Source organism: Falco punctatus, assembly GCF_963210335.1.
Source record: "Falco punctatus genome assembly, chromosome: 10".
NCBI classification, from domain to species: domain Eukaryota; kingdom Metazoa; phylum Chordata; class Aves; order Falconiformes; family Falconidae; genus Falco; species Falco punctatus.
This window is the reverse complement of record NC_137590.1, coordinates 37726939-37749537: the sequence shown is the minus strand read 5'-3', so window position 1 is coordinate 37749537 and position 22599 is coordinate 37726939. Positions and strand designations below refer to the sequence as shown.

The 22599-nt window shown below is 44.0% G+C and overlaps 1 protein-coding gene across 3 annotated transcripts in view; it reads left to right on the top strand.

The window, feature by feature from the left end:
- Nucleotides 1–22599, top strand: part of PTPRJ (protein tyrosine phosphatase receptor type J) — an 84658-nt gene that overhangs the window by 49634 nt on the left and 12425 nt on the right. For all 3 annotated transcript variants that reach the window (XM_080405772.1, XM_080405771.1, XM_080405773.1), the window contains exons 2-11: nucleotides 8170–8188; nucleotides 9208–9375; nucleotides 10123–10389; nucleotides 10956–11222; nucleotides 14122–14388; nucleotides 15519–15785; nucleotides 16984–17250; nucleotides 17919–18185; nucleotides 19961–20248; nucleotides 20503–20637. In XM_080405772.1, the coding sequence (XP_080261898.1) occupies nucleotides 8170–8188; nucleotides 9208–9375; nucleotides 10123–10389; nucleotides 10956–11222; nucleotides 14122–14388; nucleotides 15519–15785; nucleotides 16984–17250; nucleotides 17919–18185; nucleotides 19961–20248; nucleotides 20503–20637 (2212 nt within the window). The remainder of the gene's footprint in view (nucleotides 1–8169; nucleotides 8189–9207; nucleotides 9376–10122; nucleotides 10390–10955; nucleotides 11223–14121; nucleotides 14389–15518; nucleotides 15786–16983; nucleotides 17251–17918; nucleotides 18186–19960; nucleotides 20249–20502; nucleotides 20638–22599) is intronic.

Below are 22599 nucleotides of genomic sequence, written 5' to 3'. Positions count from 1 at the left end.
GAAAGTTAGCCTGAGAGGTCTGGATGTGGGGCAGTGGTCACGGGCTGGTTTCTGCCAGCTGCACGCCTCATTGCTTTTTTAAATTAGGAGCCTTTCAGGATCCTGGTAAGGGCAAAAAGATAAACTGTCTGAAGAAAGTATAGAAGTAAGGGCAGGAAACAACAAGCCCTTCATGTGGCCAGCATCAAGGCTGCCACAAAAGAAGGGGTTTCTGTCTAGCAAGAGAGTTTTGAGTTCTGTGTGAGCGAGCTGATTTCACACGCCAGACAAGGCTTGAAAGATCAAAAATTTGATCTTTATTTTCAATATAAATCATCTTTCTTGATGATATATTTGAGTTTTTGTGAGTTTTAAAATCCCTTTACAGCAAGTTTTACTTGGAAAACTCTCAAACCAAATCCAGCTCAATGTTGTTTCCTTGTAAAGTGTCTTTTAACACTTTCTTGAGCAACGACTGTGCAGGCTCTAAAGTGGCTGGCTCTGGAGAGTGAAATCTACTTGTCGTAAGAGAGAAACTTGAGCGTCTCAGTTGCTGTCAGCAAAGCAGATCTGAAATCGGGCCCCTGCCAGGGAGCACCCCTCATTTCCATGGCTGTGCAGCAGGGCAGCGTGGCTGCTGGCTCTGCTGTGTGTTTTCCACGTTTCCCGAGTGGCCAGCCCTGCTGACCTGGGGACAGTTAGCATTGTGTCATTGCCACAGGAGTCTTTTTTTTTTTTTTTTTCCTCTTTCTTTCTTTTTTAATTTTTCCCTTCTTTTTTTCATTGTATCCTCCTCCTTCCAGGGTGTGCCTGAGTAATGATTCAGAGTGAAAAAATTGTGCTGTTAGGCTACATGCAGGAATGCGCCTTGTTCACATAAAATAGAGGTTGACGCTTTTCCTAGTTTTGAAAGAAAATGACTGGTACTGTTAACTGAAAATTCCTATTAAAAGAGGAGGTTTTTTGATTCAGGCATTGCTCATTGCACACCCAGCTGCAGTTCCACCGACACTGGTATGATGTGCAGCTCAAGTAGGGTAACAGTTTGTGTTTCAGTAGGTAGTTGTTTTATTTTTTATTCTTTATATTTTTATATATATTATATATATATAATTTATATTACTCACTGCTGTTGTCAAATAAACAGTTATCTTTGTAAACTCCTTCAGCAAGATCGTTTCTGAAGAGACATTACATGTAGGGCTTACTGGGTTATGCGAATAGTTTAAACTTGTTGAAACTTCTCAGCCTTTCTCTGGAATGAAATTTTGTTGTTGTTTTCTCAGTTGAAAGACTGCAGGATGTTGGGGGGGATGCTACTGAGCTGTGAGGTGGTTTGCAACACCTTCTGCCTGTAGTTCATCAGAACCTGCAGGTTTGGGGGAAACAGACAGCAGTCACTGGGTTGCACGGAAAGTTTTAAGCTGATGGTTGACCTGGAAGCCATAGGAAAGAAGTCTTAATGGTGCTTCTGGGGTCGGTGGTGAGAGTGCTGTCAGTTGCAATGCAGCTGTGTTTGGTGTCTGGGCCTATTGTCAGCCTGTTCCTACCAAAATCTGTGCTGCTCGTTTTTAGGTATTTCTGTTGCTTGTTTGTTTTATATATGCACAGGTAGGTGAACTGCTTCCTTGTACCAAACTGCAGGATAACTTACGCGAGAAACCTTTTCTTGAAGGTAGGACTGAGGAAGGGGAAACAGATCTAACAGGTACAGTTCAGATGAGATCCATTCTATATTTTTCTGTTTACTTTGGATACGTTGCCGTTGCCCAGAAGATTCCTCACACCTGATTCCTGATGGCCTGATTCCTGGCCATCTGAGAAGCAGATAGAGGTAAAATTTGGAGAGAAATCAGGACAGGAACAAAGAACTTTCTCCAGTATGTTTCACCACAAATCTTCATTTGGTGTCTCATCTTGGCTTTCCTGCAAGGCTTTGTCTTTCACAACATTTTTAGTTCACTGCAGTTTCTGCACAAACCAGAATCTCCTCATCTGTTTTTGTGAAAGCCAGTGGAAAAAATGATATTTGGTCTGTCTTTGGAGAAAAGCTTGCTTCAGGGAAGGCAAAATTTAGAAATGTCAGGGGTAAAAGATTAATACATGCAAAGTGGAAATAGTCTCTCCTCTTTCACGTAACTGCATAACAGCTCAAAATAGCCTGTGCATAGTTTGTATGGCTGTCGACTGCTTTAGAACTTTGCATAGCTTCCTAATACAACACGGTGTCCTGTGAGGGTCCAGCCCTATCCAATTAATAACGAACATGAACTAATGTTTCTTTCTTCTGGATGTCCATCTCTCTGGTCTCATGCAGTCTCATTAGCAGAGCTGCTCATTTAGTGTTAAAAGAAGAGAGGCCTCCAAAAATGTTGCAAAAACTTGGTGCACTGCTGCTAGTATTAGAGCTTTTTTTTTTTCCTCCCCCAGGAGAAACTCACTTAAACCAAACTTTCTGTGAAATGGTGTTTTCTGGATGGGCTGTGAGTGCCTGCTTAAGATACCAGAGGGAAGATATGTGGAGATGACACTTGCCACAGTGTGTTTTCAGTTTTTCATTGGAAGTGAATGTGTCGTATTATTGAGATCATCTAGTGTTAATCTGAATCAAAGAAACTGTTGTGGGTTACAGTTAAAATGAATTTGGCACAGTAAATATACACTGGAAAAGGAAAAAGCCCACAAACGCCCAAACCCTAGCACCGCATCCAGAAACTAATCAATTTTAATTGAAACTATCTAACAAAATTAAATGTTAGCTTCTGACTTAGCCACCTGTTGACTGTTTCCTCCTTAGTAAGGACCTGATACAGGAGGACCAAGTATTCACAAATGCTGCTGAAATTGGTAACTGAATTGTTAGGGTAGCTTGGAGTGAATCTGCAGCACACAGGCTTAATCTACATTGTCTTTTTTTCTTTCTGTACATTAAGTACAGGGGAAAACACTTGCTTTTCTTGGCTTGACATATGAATTGCATATGAATTTTTATGCATTTTACAATAGTATAACAGTGTAACAATTTGTGCTTAGAAGTTGTCAGCTCAAATGCAGAGAAATGCTTTGCAGTTGAAGACTTAAGACATTTTAGGAAGAAATTAGAAATAGGGCAAAATATTACACAAGTTTATTTTAGCTCATTTCCAAGTATTGTTTGGGGTTTTTTTTCACTCTAAACCCCAGAAATTGCCAAAGTAAGGCATGTTAACTTGAACTAGGTTCATACATGTTTAGGCACATAGTTTTATGCCCCAGTTCAGGTGATCTCATTTTTCTTGCCTGGTGTGGTAAGCCTACAGACTTCATTAGTTTGGACATAATATTGAAATGAATGGGGTGAAACAGCCTTGAGACTGGTTGCAAGAGACAGAAACATTACGTCTTTCCGAACTTCATCCTGTCTCTGAGACTGTTGTCTCCTGCAGGAAGGTGTCGCTCCCTATTGGTTTAAACTTTACACTCCAATGAAGTGGGAAGATGTCCCAGCTGGAATAGCAGTCAGAGCCTTACAAATCCTAGAAAATCAGCAAGTACTGGAAAGCTGTATCGGTCTGCATGTGCAGTATCTGAGCAATCCCACTTCCATTATCGTGGGGCTTCCCAATGGCATGCCAGGGTTTAATTTTCACTTCACTGACCTTGTATAAAACCTTTCTGTGGGAATGCTTTCTGAAGAAGTATGAAATACGAGAGGTGGCAGAGCAGTCTGTGAGTGGCTGAGTTACTGCATCTTCACTAGTTAATGTTTGTTGGCTGAGCGTGATGACTGATAACATCACCGAAGTGAAGCCTGGAGTCTTAAAACCGTGGTGGTGATTGCACTGTGGTGGCTTGCTCGAAAGCCCACAGTTATGGATGTGGGATGGCTAATGGATGTGGGGTGGCTAATGGTAGGTGCGCCAGCAGGAAGAAAAAAGGAAGTGAGACCAGGGTTACTGGAGCAGTAAACTATGCTGCTGTTTTCGTGAAAGGGTGTTGAGAAAGAATTTGGAGACCACTGTGATAGCTTGGCAGTATTTTTGTGGAGCTCCTCCAAACCCAAGAGGATGGGTAGGTGGAGGAGAGAAGATCTGAAGGTACACATGTGAAACACTGTTAGCTTTGAGAAGGGTTGTGATTAGTTTCCTGGATTTTTGCATCTGAGTCATAAGGCACACACTGGTGAGCACAAAAAATACTAGTAAGCAGGGCCTCAGGCAGTGTTCTCAAAAAGAATTTGTGGCTAAGGGTTTTTTTTTTACTTAGCATTTTTTGGTTTGCTCACTGTGACTGTTCAGCCAGCTGCTTAACCTTGTGTTTACATGACCCAAACCACATTGTTTGTCTTGGAAACTGGAGCACCCCAGGCAGATGGGCTGCTGGTGACAAGGGCTTTCCCCCCGAAACCTAACTTCATTTGAGGGTGCAGTTCAGCAGCAGAGCCAAGCTGATCTGAAGTCTTGTGGCCAGCAGGAGGGGAGGCACTGCTGTCTTCTCCACTGCTGACCAGCTTCTATGCTTCCCCCAATGCATGTGTAGAGCAGGTATGTTTTAAATCCTGCTCCTGAGAATATCATAGTATTAGTCTAAGTCTTACCAGATATTTGTGGAACTTGGGCTTCTCAGTCACTTAATATTTTTGAAGATGTTTTCCTGCGACACATCTTATTTCTTCCTCAATAAGATTATCTGTGAGACTATGAATAATAATTCCTCAGTTAGGTGACCAACTGGATAGCTGAGGAGGATGGAGGTGAATCCTGCATCTATTACATACCACCAACTCCTGGTCAATAAAAAACTGCACACATAAGGAGCGCAGGACAGACCTTGCGCGAGCGCAGATGGATTATTCAGCTCCTCTGGGATGTGCAGCCTTTGATCATGGCTGTGTGACACGTGGAAAAAATTAATTTGCCATAGCCAATAACAGGAATGAGTATGTGTACACACATCTCCTGTTCAGTTGAAATGTTCAGTGTTCAGCACTGTGCTGGCTTTTATTTTCTTGGGGAGGGATGTTCCACACTTACCCCAAGTTCCAGTTTTTTGTTGAAAAAAATACCCAACTCTATACATGAATCATGTGGATTTGTGACATAGAATGAAAAAGTAGAGATGGCAGGGCTCCTGATATATTAGATGCAAACACAAGGAGAATCAGGTGTTCAGCACAAATATCCTCTGAAATAATAAACAAATGTTTTGTATAAATAGCATCTCATTCAGTAAAAACATAAGGCTGCAGAACAGTTCCGTTTATATGGCTTATGTTGAAAAATATGGCACGGAATGACTGAGTCAAGCAGGCTGATGCTCGGGAATGGGATCATTTGTTTTGCACAGTTTTGGGTTTCAGAAGGAGGCCTGCCTGCTGCCAACGGGATGTGCTTTTTTTGAATTTGGTTTGCACAATAGGGTTCTGGAAAGTCAGAGGGGTATTGTGAGGGGGTATTGCCAAAGTATGTGATACACAAAAGCAAGTAAAGTGATGGGAAGCTGTTTGTGTGCCATGTGACAGGAGCTGTAGCATAACTTTCCTGTTGCTGTTTGGCCATCATTAATGAAACCCAGGCATGACATTACAACCAAGTTTCTAGCAGCTTGATCATAATTTGCCGTTGAATCAGATGGCTGTGGCAGGGGGTAAAACAGGAATCGACATGCTTCTTGTGGTGAGCTAGCAGGGAAGAAATGGGGAGGTGAGAAGCAGGGGTGCAGGGGGCTTGGTAGTGGCATACCTGTTTCTCAGTCATGTGATGTCTGTTTTTGTTGCTCAGGAAGGATGCTGTGTCCCTGAACCCAAAATATGGGGAGAGGGAGATGAGAAACTTAATCATCTTCAGGCAGATGAGAAAGTAACTGAAGGCCTGGTTGTGAATGATGTCAGGCTTTTGCTGTTTGTCTGTAGAGGGCTGCAGAAATCACGGTAACTTACTCAGTCCTGTGGTGTTTCTTGTTGTTGTTTTCTCCATTTTGTGATTTCCCTTTCTTAGTAAACATAGTATCTTTCTGGCTTTGCTTTTAGATTGCCCTGCTTTTCAGTGAATCTCACCTCTTGCTCATCATTCAGTGGCTGTTTCCACATTGCTTAGTACTTCTCTGAGTGCTGCACAGTGTTTTCCTGCCTTAAGAGTGAGTGGCTTTTCCTTTGTAGTCTCTTCTTCCTTGGCCACCTTGTGCAAGAATACAGAAAGGCTCTTGACCTGAGTGCAGATGAATGTTTCCTTGCTTTCTAATAACCTTGCAGTTTGGCTGAGCTCTCGAATATTCAGAAAGGTTGAGGAGGAGCCTCGCACTTGTACGTAGGACATCTGCGTCCCAAGTAATGTCCTTGGTGTGCTGAGTTGTCAGTAGGACTGTGCTAGAGAAGACCAGGCGTTAGTTCTTTGACGCTTGTAAATGCTCTTTTCCCTAGGAAGTGTGCCCAAACTTCTTCCTGTGGCACCAAGAGGCTGGAGGGGGGCGAGTGTGTGTTGTCTCCACGTGAAGCTTGCTTCTGCTGCGTTTCTCCTTACTGTAAAGCTGGAGACATTGCTTCAGATGTTGCTTCTGGACTGCTGTCCTGCCTCATCTTTGTGGAGAGTGCTTTTTGTAGTCTCATACTCGTACAGAGGACAAGATTTAACAGTATCTCCTGACTACTTTTTGAGGGTGCATCTGCTTGGGCCCATGACTGTGATGCAGGGAGCTACTGCTGATGGAGCTGCTTGTGGCCTCAGCAACATGAGAGCTGCGAGGCAAGTGATTTGGGATTGAAGCTTTGCATTGCATTAGTGTGATATATAGAAGTGATATAGCTGCTTATTTTGAGTTAGCTGATGGGATTGCAGAAACAGCTAAGAAACTGCCTAAGAAAACAGGGTGGAAAAAGGAAACGAGACAGTTTCAAGTGCTTTAGATAAATGTGTCAACCTCTGCAGTTAGAAGGAGTGATGCTTTGTGTGGGTAGCACACCATTTGACATAAAGCTAAACTGGTTTTCCTAGGAGCGATACACAGTATAAGGTCCAGCTAGAAGACCAGCCCTTCTGCAGGTGATGTTGGAGCTGCTGGGGCTGGGGGCTGCCTCCACCTGCACCCACTGCGATGCCAAAACCCGACACAGCGGAGCGTGGGCAGAAACCTCCCATGCCCGCGAGCCTCCCTGGCACAAGGCACTGCAACCTGCGGATCTCCAGCACGACACAGGGGATCTGTGTGTCCTTTGGACGCCTGTCTCTCTCTGTATGCTCGTTTTTGCCTGGTCAGGTGTAGCTTTGCATGGTGAACAGCTGTATTTAAGCCTTGATACAATTGCTGGAGCGGTACATCTGTTACACTACCGAAGTGGCTGCTGCAGTTGGTCGGTATCAGCTGGCTACAGGAGTCCTGGGAAATCACTTTTTTCCTCTCGGGAACCTGCAGACCTCAGTCTGGGGCTTGTACTACACTCATTTGGGAGCATTTTGTGCTGCCACCCGAGGGAGATGAAGATGACAATTTATAAGCCAATTTACACGCTAACAGGAAGGGAAATGGCTTATTCAGAAGTAAAAGCATGAAGTTGAAATACTAAAAAACATTTTCAAAGCAAAATTCTGCTGTGCTTGTCAGTATTACTAGCAAAGTCATTTTGGGCTGCAGTTAAATGGCTACTGTGGGTGCTTTATGGATGCACATACATATAAACTAGATTTCAGAACACATACTAAGTGTTTTGAACTTTGACTACAATGGGTTTGTTTCAGAAAATGCAAAATATTCTTTTGTGAGAAGAAAGTTTATATAGCTATAGGATGAAAGGAAAAATCTTATGAATAAAAAAGACCTAATTGGCATCTGCCATTTTTTGTGGGGTGGTGTCGAAGGTGCTAAATTATCCTTTGACTAAGATCTTACGGGGTTTATATGTGCAAAATAATCAGAACATGTTATGCAAGCTGGTTTTGTAACAAAATAAACCAGTTAAAAAAAACAAAAACAAACCCAACATTGAAACTGACATTTTACCGGCATGTTTGGGTTTCTTATCTAGTAGTTTGGTATAATTTTGGTTTTATTTTTATGTCAGTAGATTTTTAGGTATTTCTTTTGCAGGTTGAAAAGTCTTGATCTTAAACTGATTTCTCCCCACCTCCCCTGTCATGTGTTAATTAAACCAGTCCTTATTTTATTTGAACTTCTGGTAGTTTTGAATTTTTAATCTCTATGGCTATTTTTGTTTTCCAGGTCAGATGTACAATTGCCTGTAAGTATCATTCTGTTTCTCAATTTTTACTTTTTTTTCATATACCTCTTATTTCTTTTAATTTAAGAAAGATACAGCTGTATCAGCTAAGTATTAAAAAAAAACTTCCTGAAAAGAATTTTTAGAAATAGTATTCAAAAATGTGTGACATTTCGTGCAATGCATTTAAGGATTTTTAAAGATACGAGTGTGTACTTTAATCCCTTTGCTTTTCAGTTTGCAAAGAGTTCTGGTAAAATCTAGTATGGATTTAATGTGCTTAGAAAGATAGAAAATATACTTAAAGGCATTACAAAACAAACAAACCCCAAAACAAAAAAAGACACCCAAAGTTGATGCCTTGACGATTTTCTGAAGTGAGGAGAGCAACTGCTGTACTTGCTAAGATGGCAGATTTTCATGTGGCAGAAATTTCCAAAAGTACTTGCAGATGAGTTCTACCTTAATATCAAATGTCAGACTTGAGTGAGTTAGCTTTTAAATTTCAGAATCAACTCTCTGCATACTCTGGGCTGTGCTGCATCAACCTGAAGTTGTTTTCGTAGGTATACCATGTCTCTTCCTTACTTGGGGGAACGCATTGCAAGGGTATGAGAATTTTTGCTCATACACTGAGGGGAAGAGACAAAATTGGTATGCCAGGTTAAATAAAGCAGCTAGTTTCTGATAATATATGAGGAAAATACACACCCTGAATGTGGATGCAAGTTTGTTCAATTCCTTTCAAGCAAAACTGCACAGAAAAAAAGATCAGATCATGGTAGCTTTCATTCAAGCCATGAGCAGAGTCAGTATATGACCAAAACAATGTGGCAATCTCTTAATCTAATTCAAATAATCTCAGAAGAGTTAAACGTGGTAAAACCAGGGCATGTGCAGTGAAATATCTGTAGGAGAACAACTGGGAAAACAGAAGTGAGTGGGTCTGTGCATGGTATCTGTAAAAATGACCATGCTTTTGCCAGTGGGAAACCCGAAGTTTTGTAATGATACTTAGTGCTTTTTATTCTTTCTTTCAGGCACTGAGGATTGCAGCTCAAGAAATGTAACTGCAGAAACAGGAACCAGTAGTAATGACAATTTATCAGTAAACTCTACAAGTGGGAACAAAGCCTACGGAGGTGGAAGATCCACCAGGGATATGTCACTATCCAACAGAGCAATAAGTGATCGGAACAATGTAACACGTAAGTCACTTGGAATGTGACTGGCATGTGAATTTTCAAGGTGTTTTTAGATGTGCTTTTATACTGCATTAGCATTTTAAGCCTGAACTCCAGCCCAGAGTGCAAAGAGCCTTGCAGGGGTGCAGATCCAGCTCCTTTACTGGAGTAGAGAATGAGCCAAAGAATTGTATCTGCACAGCTGACTGGGAGTGCAATTTAATGCTGTGATTAGTGTGTAGCCTTGAAATAGTTTTATCACTGTTAGGTTTGGGCTTCCTTCTCTCCTTATGTTAGCTTTTTAGGTTACAGCTGCAACAGTTCAAACATACTCTGACATACAGATTTGGAATACATGCATAACAGACCACAGCTGGAGTACCCTGGTATGGAGGGTGCTGTATCATCTGTCTGGAGGACAGGTGTGTGATTTTTGCAGCTAGAAAGGCTTTTCCCTTTGGAATAGTCAGATTAGGAAACATAACAGCAAGTTGTGTGTTTCAAGTCTTTCTCAGCTCCCTGTGTGAAGTTGACCGCTGAGGCAGATAGGAAGGTAGTCACTGCTGCACCCAGACAGTTTTACTCCTTGAGATGAAGTGATCCTTGAAGTGCGTCCAACATGTAAGGGTGGCTTGATCATTTTCCCAGACTGATTACTGTTTTACAGAGACCTGTTATTTGGGTAGGGTGGGGAGAAGAGTGCTTTGTGTTTGTCAACAAATATTCTTGCAGGTGAAAAGATTATTTTTTTTCTTCTCTTGCCTTTCACAGAGCCCGTCCCTGTTCTTGATATCAAAGCAGAATATGTTGGTATGACTTACATTAGCTTAACATGGGAAGTAAATGACACTGCTTCGAACTCCTACACCTACAGGATAGAGGTTGTAAATGGTACTTCTATTAGGAACCTGACATCCACTGTCACCACAACTAATATTACCCAGTTAATGCCTGGGACGTTCTATAATTTCACAGTAATTGCAGTAGTGAATGATGATGAGACAGAAGGAGAAGGACTGTCAATAGGCCTGTATACAAGTAAGTCACAGTTTCTTGCAGCCCTGTTTCTGGTGGTTTGTAATTTTTTTGTGCACCTCAGGGCTCTACCTACCTATGTGAGGATTATAATTCAGTACTACTCTATGTAGACATGATATATTAGTCCTGGAGCCTAATCTGGGCTGTATGCAAGGGGTGGGATGTTAGTGTGCAGCGGAAACAGCCCAGATGTTTTTGTTTTGTTTTTAATTACCTTCTTTCCCCGCTTTCACCTCCATCCTCATCATTTTCCTACCTGCCTCTCTGGATTCCCAAGGGAAGCCCTGGGAGCAGTGGTCAGTGATGGCCTGTGCTTCTCCTTTGGAGTGTCGAAGGGAGATGATGTGCACTCAGAATGACCCAGAATGACTTTTCTTCAGTGTCTCTTAGCTGCCCATTGATGCAGAAGCATCCGGGAGCATGTGGTGATGCTGTTGGGGTGCCCCTGCGCTCTGAGCAATGAGTGATGTGAAGAGGGTGAGGTGGCGGTGTGCTGTGTTCCCTCTGTCCGTGTGTGTGAGCAGGTGTTGCTGCAGGGTAACAGATTGTTGTCTTGCCTTTCACAGAGCCCAGCCCAGTCCAGGATCTCAAGGCGGAGTATGTTGGTGCTGAGAAAGTCAGCTTAACATGGGCAGTGAACACCACTGCTTCCAGCTCCTACACGTACAGGATAGAGGTTGTAAGTGGTACCTCTGTTAGGAGCCTGTCATCCAATGTCACTGAAGTTGAAATTACTGAGTTATTCCCTGGGACGATGTACAATTTCACAGTATTTGCAGTAGCGGCTGATGGTCAGACGGAAGGAGAAGCGATGTCCATAAGCCTGTACACAAGTAAGTCACAGTTTCTTGCAGCCCTGTTCTACTGTGCAGCTCAGAGCTCTACCTACCTGTCTGACAGCTGAAATATAAAAATGTTGTGTGTAGATGTGATGTTATAATCCTGGAGCCTAATTTGAGCTGTCTCCTAAAAATGGGGTCTTAATGTGTGGAAGAAACACATCCCTGCTTTAAAAAGAAATGAAACAAAACCCACTTCCTTCCCTTCCATCATGATCTCCTCATATCCCCTCATATGGGAGATAATTTCTTGTCGCAAGTACTGAGTGAGCCAACTATGAGAGATTCCCTCCTAGACTTGCTGTTTGTTAATAGCGAAGGACTTGTGGGAGGTGTGGTGCTAGGTGGCTGTCTTGGCCATAATGATCGTGAAATGGTCGAGTTTAACATTTTCAGTGTAATAAGGGGGGGAGGACAGCAGGTTTGCTACCCTGGGCTTCAAGAGAGCAAACCTTGAGCTATTCAGGGAGCTACTTAGCCAGACTACCATGGGGATCTTCTTTTGAGGGCTTTTAGCAGTCCACGAGTACTGCTGATTTTTTAACCACCTTTTAGAAGCACAAGAACAGGCAATTCTGCTGTGTCATATGTCAAGCAAGCAAGGCAGAAGACCAGCTTGGCTGAACAGGGAACTCCTCGTGGAGCTCAGGAGGTAAAAGGAAGTGTTTGATCTCTGGAAGTGAGGTCAGGCTTCTCGGAAATACTACAGAGCTGTTGTTCATATATGCAGGGAGAAGAATGTAGGCCAAAGCTCAGTTAGAGTTGAAACTGGCTGATGTTGTGTCAGACAACAAGAAAGGTTTTTTTAAGTATGTTAATGACAAGAGGAGGTCTAAATAAAACATTGGACTGATACTTGCTGAAGATGGTCACCTTAGTAATAAGGATGAAGGAAAAGCAGAGGCATTCAATGCTTTTTTTATTTGCCTCTGTCTTTCATAATACTGATAGACCTTGGCTTGCTGGTCCCCTGAGCTAGAGGACCACGTGTGCAGGACCGGTGACTTTCCATTTGTGGACACTGAAATCGTAAGGGACCAGCTGTATCAGCTGAATGTCCGCAAGTCCCTGGGGCACAATGGGATTCATCCCAGCGTTCTGAAGGAGCTAGCGGATGTAACAGCAGGACCCCTTTTGGATCATCTACCAAAGGTCTTGGGAGTCTGGGGAGGACCTTGCTGCCTGGAAGCTAGCCATTGTTATTCCAGTTTACAAGAAGGGCATGAGGAAAGATCCATGGAACTATGTTAGTGTAAACTCAGTTTCTGGAAGTATTATGGAGAAGATCATACTAGATACTGCTGGAAAGCATTTAAGGAATAATGCAATCATCGGGGACAGTCAGCATGGGTTCACACAGCGGAAGTCCTGTTTAATTAATTTGATATCCTTCTATGATAAGGTCACCTACCTAGTGGATGAAGGCAGTAATGTAGTTTTTCTGGATTTTAGTAAGGCTTTTGGTCCTGTCCCTCACAGCATCCTTCTGGACAAGTTGTCCAACTGTGGGATGAGCTGGGTTCACGGTGTGCTGAGGGAAGAACTGGCTGGGTGGCAGAGCTCGAAGGGTTGCAGTGAATGGGGCTGCATCTGGCTGGCAACCAGTCTCCCGCGGTGTTCCTCGGGGCTCAGTTCTAGGGCCAGTCCTGTTCAACGTATTTATCAGCTGCATGGAGGCAGGAGGTGAACACACCATTAGCAAATTTTCTGGTGTTGCTCCCAAACTGGGAGGTGCTGTTGACTTGCTTAAGGGACAGGAGTCCTTGCAGAGGCATCTAGGTAGATTGGAGCACTGGGCTATGATTAATGGGATGAAATTTAATAAGACCAAATGTCAGATTCTGCACATGGGACGGAGTAACGCCAGGCACAAGTATGAACTGAGAGAGGAGTGGCTGGAGAACTTGGCTGCAGGGAGGGCCTTGGGGGTGCTGGCTGGCAGCAGGCTCACTATGAGCCAGCAGTGTGCCCTGGCAGCCAGGAGGCAAACCGTGCCCCGCGGTGCAGCAAGCACAGTAGAACCAGCCAGTCAAAAGCGGTGGTTATCCCTCTGCATTCAGCGCTGGTGTGGCCTCACTGAGTACAGCATGCAGTTCTGGGCCCTGCCATTGCAGAAGGATGTGAAGGTCCTTGAAAGGCATCCAGAGGAGGGCAACAACGCCAGTGACAGGGCTTGAAGGCATGTCCTATGAGCAGCCGCTAAGGACTTTGGGCTTGTCTAGTTTGGAGTAAAGGAGGCTGAGGGGCAACCTCATTGCTCTCCCAGCTTCCAGAGAAGGAGATGCTGAGCTCTTCTCCCTGGGATCCGGTGACAGGACTTGTGGGAGTGGTCCAAAGCTGTGGCAGGGGAGGTTTAGACTGGACAGTAGGAAGCATTTGACCGCCCTCTCGGTAAAGAAACATCAGAACAGGCTTCCTAGAGTGGTGGTCGATGCCCCAAGCCTGTCAGTGTTTAAGAGGCCTTTGGACAATGGCCTCAATAATATGCTTTAACTTTTGGTCAGCTCTGAAGTGATCAAGCAGCTGGCCTAGGTGATCCTTGTAGGGCCCCTCTGACTGAAATAGTTAGTCTGTCTCTTTCCTGACCACCTCTGGATTCCCAAGGGAAGCCCTGGGAGCGCTGGTCAGTGATGGCCTGTGCTTCTCCTTTGGAGTGTCGAAGGGAGATGATGTGCACTCAGAATGACCCAGAATGACTTTTCTTCAGTGTCTCTTAGCTGCCCATTGATGCAGAAGCATCCGGGAGCATGTGGTGATGCTGTTGGGGTGCCCCTGCGCTCTGAGCAATGAGTGATGTGAAGAGGGTGAGGTGGCGGTGTGCTGTGTTCCCTCTGTCCGTGTGTGTGAGCAGGTGTTGCTGCAGGGTAACAGATTGTTGTCTTGCCTTTCACAGAGCCCAGCCCAGTCCAGGATCTCAAGGCGGAGTATGTTAGTGCTGAGAAAGTCAGCTTAACATGGGCAGTGAACACCACTGCTTCCAGCTCCTACACGTACAGGATAGAGGTTGTAAGTGGTACCTCTGTTAGGAGCCTGTCATCCAATGTCACTGAAGTTGAAATTACTGAGTTATTCCCTGGGACGATGTACAATTTCACAGTATTTGCAGTAGTGGCTGATGGTCAGACGGAAGGAGAAGCGATGTCCATAAGCCTGTACACAAGTAAGGAAGCAGTGCCTCCCCATTGCCTGTAAACATTCAGTTTGTACCGAATTGTCCTGCTTTTTTACCTTCGGTGTGCAACTTCGTACTATTTATCATTGCGATGTTGCTTCGCTCCTGTGAACAGGAATGCAAGTGGTCTTTGGTAAAACGGAAAAGAACTGTGATTTTATGTGTATCTGTGTGTGCCCGTGTTGCCTGTAAAGCAGTTATTTCATCAGCTTGTCTGCTCAAGAATACGTAGAGATCTGGCTGCCACAAAAGCATGATGTTTTCTAGACTTGAGGGCTGAATAGGCCCCCTACAATGTTTCTGGGAGCAGGTTATTACAGCTCATATCAAAGGACATAGTGTGCAGCAATGTGGTGGCCAAGATCACAGAAGCTTTTCGTTCCTGAAGATTGGTTTGAGCTCTTGATGGAGTCCCTGGACTGGAGCTCCCATTGCTGTGACGGTGCCTAGGGCCGCACTCAGTGTGGTGCCATTTTTGTTGGCTTTGTGCCATGGCACCTTTTTCCCCAGATCAGAGGGACGGATGGGAGGGTAAGACCTTTCTTTTGTGTCTAGCTCAAGGGTAGAAAGGGAACAGGCAACTCCCCCGCAAAGCAATTGGAAGCAGCGTCTGCTGGAGCTGCTGCTGAGTAGATGAGCTTGTCTAAGCTGCCTGGGGGGGGTTTCGCCTGCCTGGTGTTGGTGCCGAACCAGCCTTGCACACACAGCCCCCCGGGTGGGTCAGCTCTTGGACCTGCTCAAGGAGCCCATTTCCTTATGCTGATCTTGAGGTGACTCTGGGCTGAAGGGGTCAGATTAACACATACAGGCACAATTCTGAGTTAACAGACCAAGACTACCCTGCACTTTGCTTCCTTCCCTGATTTCCATCTGTCTGGAAACCCACTGTGGAAACAAATAATTTTAGCATGTGAAATTAACTGAAGAGAATATCCCCCAGAACTTCTGTGGCTTTTCTAGAAATGCCCCAGCATGAATGTCTGAAACTGGTCATTGGTACTGTAGGAGTGCTGCTTGGCTGCAAATAATGTTCGTTTTATATGGAATAAGGAAATGTGGCTGTGGCTCTTCTTTCTTTATTTCTCTGTCTTGCCAGATTGTTGTCTTGCCTTTCACAGAGCCCAGCCCAGTCCAGGATCTCAAGGCGGAGTATGTTGGTGCTGAGAAAGTCAGCTTAACATGGGCAGTGAACACCACTGCTTCCAGCTCCTACACGTACAGGATAGAGGTTGTAAATGGTACCTTTGATAAGAACCTGACGTCCACTGTCACCACAGCTAAAATTACTGAGTTATTCCCTGGGACGATGTACAGTTTCACAGTATTTGCAGTAGCGGCTGATGGTCAGACGGAAGGAGAAGCGATGTCCATAAGCCTGTACACAAGTAAGTCACAGTTTCTTGCAGCTCTGTTTCAGGTGGACTGTATTTGTGTAGCACAGGCCTTTGCCTACCTGCCCGAGGGGTGTGATTGGGTACTACTGCAGGCAGGGGTGATGTTTTGATCCTAGAGCTGGAGATGGCCAATCTGCCGACCTTGGGGTGTTAAAGTACATCAGAAGCATTGCTATGATAGAAAGCTGTTGGTGAAGTTCGTCCCCAAGGCTGGCAATACAGAGAAGATGTTTTTCCCCAGGGACCTCTCTCTTTAAATTTGGAAAAGGAGGTTGCATTCATTTCCAAGAGGATGGGGGCCTGAAATTCTTGTTTTAAGGGGCTCCCGCAGAAAGCATATTGTGCCAGGGGAACTTTTGTGAGCTGAGGTTCTGTAGCTGCTATCAGGCTGCAGCAGGAGAGTGGGATTTAGGCCACGCTAGTTCAGGAGAACTGCATTGGCCATCCAGTACCTTGCCATGTTGAATATCAAGTCTTGACACATGGTGGTGAAAAGACAATTTTAGAGCTGTCCTGCAAGGCTGTAGCCCAGCTTGGTCATTCCACAGGGTGTATTTGAAAGAAAACATGCCTGTTCTTGTCATTTGTGTTGTCCTGAAATGTATGTGCACGTGTGCCCCTACCTTTCCAGTAAAGTCCCAAAATTTTCTCCTGTGCTGCCTGATGGCTAGTAGCTCTGTTTTGAAGATGCAGAGAATAGGGTGCTGGAAAGAGGCGTTTTGGAGATGGTCTCTCTGCCACGGGAGTGAGTGCGGGGCACAAGAGTTGCAGAAAAACAGGGAGCCTGGGCCATCACCTCTGTTCCTCTTCCAGTGATATTTGATCTTCCTTAGTTTTTGCTGTGCAGAGATGTGGCACCATTGTCTTTCCCGTCTACTCTTTTGTCCTTGCTCACCTCTCTGGATTGCCAGGGGAAACCCTGGGAGTGCTGGCACCATTGTGACCTGTCCTGCTGCTTTTGAACATGAAAGGAAGATTGTATTTGAGTTGCCTCTTTTTTCGCTTTGCTGTTACCAGCCACTAATGCAGAAGCATCCGGGAGCATGTGGTGATGCTGTTGGGGTGCCCCTGCGCTCTGAGCAATGAGTGATGTGAAGAGGGTGAGGTGGCGGTGTGCTGTGTTCCCTCTGTCCGTGTGTGTGAGCAGGTGTTGCTGCAGGGTAACAGATTGTTGTCTTGCCTTTCACAGAGCCCAGCCCAGTCCAGGATCTCAAGGCGGAGTATGTTGGTGCTGAGAAAGTCAGCTTAACATGGGCAGTGAACACCACTGCTTCCAGCTCCTACACGTACAGGATAGAGGTTGTAAGTGGTACCTCTGTTAGGAGCCTGTCATCCAATGTCACTGAAGTTGAAATTACTGAGTTATTCCCTGGGACGATGTACAATTTCACAGTATTTGCAGTAGCGGCTGATGGTCAGACGGAAGGAGAAGCGATGTCCATAAGCCTGTACACAAGTAAGTCACGGTTGTTTGGATCCCCATTTCTAGTGGACTGTGTTTTCCTGTGCAGCACAGGGCTATGCCTACCTGTGAAAGGGTTGAAATATAATACAAGGCTTACCTGGCCTATCTACTAAGAATAAGGTGTGAATATGTAGAGGAAGCATAGCTCCAACTGTATTTTATTTAAAGAAAAAAAAAAACCCAACAAACAAACAATAAACCACCACCATCCACCTCTAACCCCACCGCCTGCCCTGAAACAAAAAATCCACACAACAACAAGCCCAAAATCCAACTAACCAAAAAAACCCCAAACAACAAACATACAAAAGCACGCCTTCCCTTCCCACCATACTGATTCCTTTCCTGTCCACCTCTCTGGATTCCCAAGGGAAGCCCTGGGAGCGCTGGTCAGTGATGGCCTGTGCTTCTCCTTTGGAGTGTCGAAGGGAGATGATGTGCACTCAGAATGACCCAGAATGACTTTTCTTCAGTGTCTCTTAGCTGCCCATTGATGCAGAAGCATCCGGGAGCATGTGGTGATGCTGTTGGGGTGCCCCTGCGCTCTGAGCAATGAGTGATGTGAAGAGGGTGAGGTGGCGGTGTGCTGTGTTCCCTCTGTCCGTGTGTGTGAGCAGGTGTTGCTGCAGGGTAACAGATTGTTGTCTTGCCTTTCACAGAGCCCAGCCCAGTCCAGGATCTCAAGGCGGAGTATGTTAGTGCTGAGAAAGTCAGCTTAACATGGGCAGTGAACACCACTGCTTCCAGCTCCTACACGTACAGGATAGAGGTTGTAAGTGGTACCTCTGTTAGGAGCCTGTCATCCAATGTCACTGAAGTTGAAATTACTGAGTTATTCCCTGGGACGATGTACAATTTCACAGTATTTGCAGTAGCGGCTGATGGTCAGACGGAAGGAGAAGCGATGTCCATAAGCCTGTACACAAGTAAGTCACAGTTTCTTGCAGTTGCTGTTGGGGTGTGTGCTCCTGTGCAGCACAGGGTTCTGCCTACCTGCCTGAGGCTTGAAGTGCAGTATTTTTTCAGGTGGAATTGCTGTACACAGCCTACCTGCAGTCAGTGATGTTATAATATGTGGGGGGGGAATTGTTGCCTTCTTGTGGAGCAGGCCCTCAGGCTCTTATTTTGAAGGGCTTTCACAGAACGTGAATTGTGTCTTGGGAAGTTCCCCCTTTGGAGGGGCCCGGGCTTGCAGCTGGGCTGTCAGCAGTACTGTGCTGTGTGGTGCTCAGCCACGCTGCTCTGCTCAGCTCGGCAGCAGAGAGAAGGTTGAGGTATTCCTGTGATCCTCATGCTGGGCATCGTGACCGTTTTCCCCCCTTGTGAATATATGCTGCTGTGTCCTTTCCTTAGTTTTGTCCTGTTTTGTCTGAGGTGAAGTGAATCTGCCCCAGAGCTCCTCGGTGGGGTTTCCAGAGGTGCCCCAGAATCAACCTGTTTAAGAGAGTCTGGTACTGTGAAAGTGCTGCTTGGCTATTTGTAATTCTCAGTCTTTCCAAAATGTGCAAGTGTGGCTGTGCTTCTGCTTTTTCTGTCTGTGTTTGTCAGTATTTGTGAGCATTGATGGAGTCTCCTCTTGACTTCATGGACCCCAGCCCTGTGTTCCGTACCCAGCCAGAGTATGCTGTTCTTTGGTTTTTCCCATGGAGCACAGATGATACTTCTAACTACGCGTACAGGAGAGAGATACAAAGTCATGGTTCCTCCTCTAGAAACCAGACAGCCAGCGTCACCAGAGCTGTTATTACAGACATAAACCCTGGAACCTTCTATACTTTCACTGTATTTGTAGGAGTAGCTGACAGTGTCACTAGAGGAAAAGAAATCTTTATAAAATGCAGTAGAAATAAGTCCCAGTCACTCACAGCTATGTTTTAACTAAATCTGTTTCTTCTGGTAGACAATTCTGATTCTCCTTATTTTCTTAAAGTAATCCCCTTTTTTAATAACAAAATAACTTAATCCATGAGGGTTTTTTACCCCTTTATTTGGAAGTATTAAATCTTCATCAAAGTAGTAGATAACTTTACTGTGTGTTAGAATAGTAAATGTTACAGGAGTTTTGGTCTTGAAGGCCAAGTTTTAGGAGATTTTTAGTTTAGAGGGACCTTTCCTCAGTGTTACTGCTATGTTAACTTTTAAAATATCTTTTTGTATCTGATCATAAGGTTAGAATTTTTATATTGTGTCCTATAGGACACTCACAGAAGCTGAGATGATGTTGCTGCTGCTCTTGAGGATGGCTGCTGCTGTGCTCTAAAGCGCACAGAGGTTATGTTTTCCAATTTGTTGGCCACTAAGAGTTTTATGTAATTATACATGGAGTTAGTGTCAATCTACATACTACTCTAAAAATGTTCTTGGAGTAGTATGTTCAATGGTTGAACAGTATTTTGGAAACTTTGCTCATCCTGTCAGATACTCAACCTAAATTTTCTCAGTAAACCTGTCTGCAGCGGAGTCAGAGGACACAGAAGAGGTTTGTGTTCTTAGTGTGCTGAATACTTCTCTCCCCTGTAGGGTAGTAAATCCTTCTAGGCAGTAGCTTCACCTTTTTAAAAGTGGAAAGGAGTACTCAAGTTTTACAGACATGTATACACAGAACTTATAAATAGGCATCTTTTTCTATTTACGACAATACTTGATTTCTTCTCTTTTTTTTTTTTTTTTTTTTTTTTTTTTTTTTTTTTTTTCCTTCCAGTTCCTGCAGTAGTGAATTCATTTCATTGTGAACCAGTGGCCAAGCAGTCTTCCCTGATGCTGAAATGGGAATGTCCTTCTGGTAACAATTCCGGCTTCAAAATTAAAATCTTTAATGATACATGGGAAAAAGAAGAATGGGCTCCATCCTGTATGAGAGAAGGCTCAGAGGAAACCTTCAGAACATTGTCTTTGGATTATTTCAGGACCTATGTTGTTACTATTGCAACTCTTTCAAATAGTTCTGAAAGCCGTCCAGTGCAGCAAATGTGTAATACAAGCATTACTGGTGAGCATTAACATTTGAGAATGAAAGATATTTGTAGAACCGAAATATTAACTTAATGATTACAGAATACCAAACTTGATGTGCAGTACATTATCAGCCTACAGATTATGAATAAAACACTACATTCATGCAAAGTCTAATGTGACTCACAGTAAATACACATTATATGAACAGCACCAGTATTACAGCGTTTTCATGATTGGAAAACTTTTCTTTATCAATTGTTAAGGTACTAAAAAAATTTCTGTTTATAGACCCACCTGCTCCAAGCAAAGCTCCTTTAGTCAAGGCAGTCAGTCACAGCTCATTATCTGTTGAATTCTCTGATTTTGAGTCAGTGAATGGACCGTTGAAAGCCTATGCAGTGATGATCACAACAGAAGAACAAGGTAAGATACTATGATCGTATCTTGTAGCTGTGTGAAACAATTATGAGACAGCATTGTGTTTTAAATTCTAAAGAGGAGTTAAATGGATAGAGAAAAAGCTGACTCATTATTTTCAATCACCTTTCAAAAATCACAAGGCAAATACTTTGGTTACTTGAAGTCAGGTCACTCCTTGTTTTCAGAAAGCCACTGTTTTAACTCAGCCTTTTCCAGCCGGATTTATCCTTGTATGTAAGTGTCATATGTATTGCCGCTGTGCTGTCGCCAACTTGATCTGCAGGTGATTCCTGCCACAAGAGTGTGTGGTATCCTTTTTTTTTCTCCCACAGAGTAATTTTCAGGGCTACTAATATAAGCAGCTTTGGAATGTGGGATGTTTTTCCCCCTCCCTTCTTTAGCTGGAAGATGTCTGCAGTGAGATCTTTTAAAAATAATAAAAAAAAAATAAAAAAGAGAACTTTCCTTCTGATGTTACTTAAAATACTTCATTAACTGAGAGGCAGTGCAAGTGGAACACTTTTGAATAGCATTGTCAGCATTACGTGCTGTGGGAGGTTGAATGCCATGGAAAGCTAGAGGGTACTCTTTCAAACTCACCTCTTTAAAGAATCAAAATAGAGAAGTGTCTTTGGTGGATGTCCAGTGATAAATCGTAAAATTAAGGAACGAACTTTGCAGCATAGGTTCCAGTTGAACTTCTTTTCATCTCTGCCAGTGCGCTGGAGGAATAAAGCAGCTGCTGGAGATTGTTCCCCCCAAGTGGGATTTCACATTCATGCTTAACCTTTGTCTTAACACTGTGGAAGTTCATCTTGCAGCAATTTGACTGTAGGTCGGTCTTCTGTGGTTTCCATACAACATATGTCCCACATATGTAGAAAATTCTTACTCTTCACATGCCTACGTAGCTGCCCCAGAGTTGCTGGTTTGAATGTCGGATCTCTTGCATGCAGCGATAGCTCTGCTTGTACCTTCACCCAGTCCTGTTTAGTCTTGATGAGATTCAGCGTGTTCTTCTATGTGATTTTGATTGCAAGTTATTCAAGAAAGAGGACTTTCAAGATGTGATTGAAATAAGGAAGATCACCCGTGTTTATAATTTAGAATCTGAGTGCTTTGATAGGAGCAGAAAACTATCCTTACAGCCAAGCATAGCTTCAGCTTTTTAGTGTTGAAATAGCATTAAAATGCTTGAGATGTATTTCCCTGTCTTAAAACAGACATCATTCATTACCTTTAGGCTGGATAGAGGGGACTTTTTTCGGTTGTGTAAGCAATGGTGTATGTGGCTGTTTGAGGTGTCCTAAGGTGATGGCCAAGACATCCCCAAGGAGCTGCAGATATAACCCAAGATGTACATCTTTTTGGAATGGAAACTAGGGACTGGGCAGGGCATATAACGTATCTCATGCAGTATTGAACACGCATTTCTAGGCAACTGAGTTAATTGCAACCTCAGCTGCTTTTAATGTAACCAAGCCAGTGCTTTAGAAGAGCTGTCTTGCCCCCTGTTCCTGCAGTTATAGTTGGTGAGAGCTTTGCTGCTGGTGGCAGGTCAGACCATGACTACACAACTATAGAAAAGCTACTGGAGCTTTTCCACCTTTCAGAGCTCCTGCAAGGCTTCTCCTTTTTAAAGGTGAATTTGATACTGTATCTGCTTTTAGAAGGAGCTTTTGGCTTTGTAAGGCAGTTGGTAGGGAGCAGCGTATGCAAACTTCAGTCAAATGAGCAAGATTCTTCCTCCTGCAACACTTTGAGTATTTACATCAGTTTGCGCTTGAGTTGTTGGACAACTGTTATTTTGAGCTTGTTTATTACCTCTTAAATCACATGGGCATCAGCTGTATAATCTGCCTCAAGTTTCTAGGGTTCATCTTCTAACAACAGACACTGTAAAGGGGTGCTGTTCTGCAGGTGGTATCCTGTTGGCCACTGTTTGACTACAGTAGCCTATTCTTC